This window comes from Echinococcus granulosus, assembly GCF_000524195.1.
Source record: "Echinococcus granulosus chromosome Unknown EG_S00066, whole genome shotgun sequence".
Classification (NCBI taxonomy): domain Eukaryota; kingdom Metazoa; phylum Platyhelminthes; class Cestoda; order Cyclophyllidea; family Taeniidae; genus Echinococcus; species Echinococcus granulosus.
The window spans coordinates 192,923-198,922 of record NW_020170446.1 but is presented as its reverse complement, the minus strand read 5'-3'; the positions used below and the strand labels follow the sequence as shown (position 1 = coordinate 198,922).

Sequence of the window (6,000 nt, the reverse complement as noted above, 5' to 3'; positions counted from 1 at the left end):
GAGGATAGTTAAAGCTACGGATCCTCTGAGCAGAAGGGCTATTGAACCCGTGTTCCTTTCCTACTGATGTAAGCAGTATCGAAATGGTTGATAACTAACTTTGAGCACGATTGAGAATCCTTGACACGTTACTCTGGAGTTATTCAAAACAGTAATGGCAGACAGTTCTTCATCATTAAGAAGAGAGGCACCTCGTGAAATTAAGGAGCTTATTTTTGAGTGATTAATCGTTAACATCAAGTCTTTCAAAAAAACAACTCTGGACGATGGTTTGTGTTGCCACATCATTGCTGAATGCAACATGAGTAGTTTTATGGAAAGATTCTGCACCTCCACAAAGTGGATAGGCTCAAAGCACATCTGTCAGGCTCACCAAAAATTTTATTGAGAGAGAGAGAGAACAATAAAGACTGTCGTAATGCTAAAGTGGTTCACATCAATGCTTCATGATGCATGCGCATAAACAAGTGATTGCAGGGTCTGGTTGGAAAGCGCGCTAAACTTCTTGATTGCCTCACGTCTGTAAAAGTACACTCAACGCAATCATCATCTCGAACGCAACATTTTATCTCACTTTCTTACATTTCACCCAAGGAAAAGCAGTTTTTTTTCACAATCAACATCACATTTATCAAAAAGGCAAAAAAAACCCCAGGCTAAAAGGCCTTTTCTCACACATCACTTTAATGTAAATTTGGGTCCAGTCGTAGTATTCCACACGCCCGAAGCGGCATGCTCAATGCAGGCCTCGTAAACACCGTCCAAGGTGAGCCGATGCAGCGTGGCACTCACCGCGTTAACAATGGCTGCGGGGGGCGGAGCGCCCTCCGTGTCGACCAATCGGCTCGCTGCAGTGCAAAGCAAAAGGGGAGCGAGATGAGGAGCCAGAAGACACGCTTCAGGAAGGTGATCTAGAGCAGCTGAGGTGCCGTAACCCTCCAGGCAAGGTAGGTAGACCCGAGGAAGGACTTCATGAGCCTGCTGAGGACTATGGCGAAGGAGACGGAAGAGCAGATTCAGCAGACGTGGTTGGATCGAGGTCTCAGTGGTCAACGCAGTGCAGCCACTGTCCTGCCGGCTGGCGCCGCGGATGATCAGGTCCTCCAGTTCTGACTGAATGAGAGAGCAAGTAATTTGTTTGTCATTTTTTGTGTGCCACATGATGTGCTCGATATTCATCTTAGTGATTCGTTGAGCTAGTGCTTCCAAGCGACTAATTTTAGCCACCTACGTCTTGTGAACGCACAAGAATAATAATTGTTTCAACTTTGTGGTTACCAACGCAAGCCATTTCATTCTCTAGGGTTTAGGATTTCTACTTGCTGCCATGGCTTCCTGCTCACTCCTTAATAATGAAAACTTTCTGGGCGCCTCTGGTCAAGGCCTAGAGTACTACAATGGGGGGACGGGTATAAGCAAACCCGGCCCAAGGAAACAATAAACCGGTATTTTGATAGTTGAAAACCACGCCTAGGTGACAGAGGGAGGCCATTAAAATAATGACCAACTGAATCTGTGAAGGAGGACTACCGACTTTTGTCATCTACTGTATTGTGAGCAGTAATGAAGCAGGACTACATTTGAAAGAGTAAAAATGAGCACGCCTTGTTGTTGCCTTTGGAATTGACGCCACTGCATGCAACTTTGATCAAGCAGGCGCCATTGCTCCCTTTGTGCAATTGTTGTGCCACAAATGCTCGAAAAAAGTTCTTCCAGACAAGTAAAAACTGTGACAGTTTTATGCCTTACTATTGAAAGTGCTTTTTAAGACACAAAGACATCAGTGCAGCGTTTTTCTACCTTGACTTAATGGACGTGAAAACAAAAAACCCGTAACTTACTTGGAAGTAGACAAGGAATTCGACCTTTCTCTCAGTCAGAACGTCCAGATCGGAGATGATGTTGACGACCTCTATAAGATAGAATTAAAAGGGAAAAAAATTCAACTCACAACAAAGCACTATTTTTTCACAAGTGACTTTCCACATCTAACACTGCTCTTACGAATGATTACCAAGTAAAACCTGGAAGTTCTGACAGTTGGTGAGCATCTTTTGGACCGGTCTGACCCACGCACCGTTCATCAAGATGGCAGACAACAGTCAGTATGGGTGGCCATGAAGTGGTATGTTGCGATAAAAGTAACGGCAGGAGAGTCGTAAAACCTGAGCTTGTGGGTATCTACTCGTACAAATGATTTGAAACACAAGACACACCATGGTGGAAAGTTCAGCTGCCCAGTAACGTAGCCTTCGATTAAACGTCGTAAACATTTCAAAAATGTTCAACCATACGCCCGTCATTGACGATCTCGGTTGCGGTGGCTCTGGGTCTGCCACCACACCACTCATTTCATTTTTTCATGTCGAAGCAGCCCTCTAGATGCCAGTTAAACCCTGGAAGACTTCAGCGCTATTTAAATACAGCCGCATTTACATATGGTACATGTGTCGACAAACTATGTGGACAGAGTAAATCATCAATCCGTGGAGTCTGTTTTCTCATTTTACTTATTAATTTCAAGGCTGCGGATTTATTTTACCAAATGCGTTTATCTGAGACTAAAAACAGGTTCCATTCCATGCAAGTTACCAGAAAAAAGCCATGAGATGGCTTTCAGATGGAAATCCAACGGTTTCCAGTACCGAAAAGAAGAACAGTTTACGCGCGTCGTCTACACCCTTGATTTTTTTAAAAAAAAAAAGGAAAAATTCTGGTAGAAATAATGGGATGTTTGTTTTCCCACCTCTTAGCTAGGAAAACGGTCGACAACTAAGCAGGAATTCAAAACAATGTCAGACAGCAGTATTTGAAACACGCAAAAGAGTGGTTTTGAAAGACGCTTGATGAAAAGACTTCTGATTAAGCCAATGGAAGCTGTACCGCACAAGGCGGCAATTTTTTCGCCTTCGCAGAACTTTCAAGCAGTCAAACAATTTACAGGGATCATGAAATTTGCCGCACCTGTAGAGATATTACTCCAAAGGCCCTGGCTCATTGACCAAGTTTTGCCTTGGGAGTTAATGCGAGGAAGAATGCCTTGGTGGGATTAAAGTACAATTCCGCGTTTCAGCTCACTCTCCTACATCAAACCCTATTTATTAGACTCCTTAGCATTTTCAATGGAGGATTAAAGTTAAGCATCACGGATTATCTATTTATAAGAAAATGGAGAGACCAAAAAACAATGGTTTTACAGTGCTCCACTATGCTAACTTTACGGCTAAAATCGGGTTCGGGCTTAGGATAAATGAAAAAAAAAAATTCAGGCAATCTCCAAATTCTGATTTTATACGGAAGCGATTGTGAGAAGTAATTTTCCAGTACTCAGCTGTAGGAAAAAGCGCTGCGGAGAATGGCAATCTGAGACGATTTCATGACCAGAGAGTGTGCCAGAAGCGCAATCGCACTGCTGTCGCCAAGTGGTTAGAGTAAGAATAGGACTTTCTTGAATTACTCCTCATTGCAAGGTGAAAGGCCTTCGGCGGCCTTTATAAAACAATTTGTCTCTAGAAGCCACCTCGTGACCATCCCAACTTTATTCCTCAACTATCAAACATCTACTCTGCATATAAAGTGGGTTTCCGTCGGTAATGTCAAAAAGGCAATAGTCACTTGGATAAATATTATCAGAAGGAAACGGAGAAAGAAGATCAGAATAACACAGCACAAACCTCCCATCTCAAATAATATGTGCCTTAGGACCTCCTCACGAGCAAGTTTGGCATGGAGTCTCGCAATGTATTTAAATTAATGGTGAGGTTCACTGACTAGATACACCCCAGCCATGATTTTTTGGTCTTCAGTGAGGAAAATAATCTTAGTGAATAATTACGTCTGCAGTAGACCACACGCACACACACACCTACAAGGCGTATACTTCTAACAATGAAGTGGTGGGTCCCTTTGACGTTTGCGGTGGGTGAATTCTTTGGAGTGTCCAAGTTTGTTTTTTTTTTTGCCTAAATAACACTTGAATAAAAAAGCATAAAGGATATTTTTCATTTCGAGTCGGTCAGGCAGTCAGCCAGTAAAAACGCCAAAAAAGCATGGTGCATCTTAGACATACAGGTAAAGAGTGAAAAACAACATAATGACAGTCTTTGGAGCTTTCGTCAATCATCTGTTGATGTATGGGATGTGAGTCGAACCCATTTGCCCATCTTTTTAGCCTACATCAGGTGACATTACATTATTTCGTCATTATTCATGTTAAACATGACTTATAGTAATCATTTTACACGTCAATCTCCCAGCGTTTTCAATCCCAGTGACACAGAACTCTTTCTTGACGTGAGGGACCAATCGTCGATTTTGGACGGTGCTTTTCTGCTATCGCATCCAAGTACTGTCGATCCATTTTGGCAAGAAGCTAACTTTTACAACACTGCTACTGCATGTGAGGGATTCAAAGTAAAAGTAGTACAGAGCATGCCAGCATATATCTATCTACCCAGAGAGCTAAACCTAAAATCGCACAAACTTTTTCGCCCCGCGATTATTTGTGATAGTATTTACTTCATTGAAAGATGTGGCTAAATGGACGTCCAAACAAAACCGTGATCGTTAAGGTGCTCTAGCATTTGCTTTGCCTACATTCTTATTACACAAAGGAAGGGAAGCGCACACGGTGAACGCTTTCACATCACTAAGCCCTACTCCATTTTTTATTCTGATCAGATAATAAAGTACAAATCCATGAGATGCATGAGGATAGTGTGACCAAGCGTACCTAGCATACACTATTCAGTTAGTTGATCAACTCACTTAATCCAGACATTTGGGTTAATTATTTAAGGGTACCACGCCAATCGAATCAAGAAGCAAGGATTGTGAGGACACGAACCTGCACACAGTTGTGACTACCCTACACCTTGGTAGACAGCGAATGGAAAATATCAATTCATCACTACATTCAGTACCCGTCCAAGCCCACTACGTAGCTCAGAGAAGGAGGCGATTTTCCAACTTAACCAGTAGAACTGGTGAAACTAAGTTTTACTAGGATAGATCATCTGACCGCGATATTCGACACACACGATTTCAGACGATAAATCTACTCAGCTCTAACCCATCTTCATACTGCTCGCTTAAGAATATCCGAGTGATAAGAGCAAAAGGCCAAAAGCGAAAGACAAGAGCACATAAAAATTAGCGAGTTAGCATAATTTTAGCTAAGGAATCTTTACTCATTCATAACAACTACTCAATCGAGCGTTACGCAGCGACCAAGTCTCGTAAGTTCATTTGTGGCTTTACCCAGGTCAAGAAAGGATAGTTCAAAGGGTACAAACCTGTAGGATTAGAAGGATTTCGTAGACGCTGAATGAAGGGTTGGAGGGAGGTAGCAAGACTACCGTGTTTTGGGGATACGTTTGGTGGAGACGCGGTAGGCGAAGGACGAAGAATGGAGAGAGGAAGGGACAGCGCACACTCTGTTGCCAGCGGAGCGAATTCGTGCATCGCGCCCGCCAGCCATGCCAACTCTGCCCGCGTTCGACGGGTTCCATTGCTGCCTCCGTTGCTGTCACCGAAGAGGCCATCCTCAGTGCGCGCCCATCCCGCTGCGCTCGCATAGGCTAGCAACAGCCTCGCCAGGCGGCGGGCAAATCCGCCTGCCATTTTCGCTGCGTGGTTCGGGTAGCTGGCGGCTGCATGGATCAAGCTGGAGAGAATCTCGTCGATGCTATATCTGGAAAAATCAAAGAAAATAACTAGAGTACGAGTTAGGACTATTACTAACGTCACTGTCCACAGAGCTGAGAATATTAAACTTAAATGTCGGAGGAACTGGACCCGTTGTGAATGGGTGAATCAGAGGGTATTCACAGCGAAAGGGCTGTCAAAATCACTCTCGTCTCAGACTGCGTACAATGGCCATTGGTGGAGCGAAAGTGCATTAGGATGTCAAAGAGCTGCTTCCATGATTGATTTGATACCGACTACATCGACCCCATTTCATAGTTGTCGCAAGTCTCCCAACATCACAATTGTGGTTAT

General features: G+C 43.6%; 1 protein-coding gene across 1 annotated transcript in view; it reads right to left on the bottom strand. All coding sequences in view use genetic code 11, as the record gives it.

Moving 5' to 3' along the window:
• Nucleotides 1-678: 678 nt before the first annotated feature.
• EGR_06940 (Integrator complex subunit) overlaps nt 679-6,000 on the bottom strand; it is a gene marked incomplete at both ends in the record, with an annotated part of 29,730 nt that continues 24,408 nt past the window's right edge. Inside the window, 3 exons of the mRNA XM_024496189.1 lie at nt 679-1,113; nt 1,842-1,912; nt 5,295-5,692. Of these exons, the coding sequence (XP_024349392.1) occupies nt 679-1,113; nt 1,842-1,912; nt 5,295-5,692 (904 nt within the window). The remainder of the gene's footprint in view (nt 1,114-1,841; nt 1,913-5,294; nt 5,693-6,000) is intronic.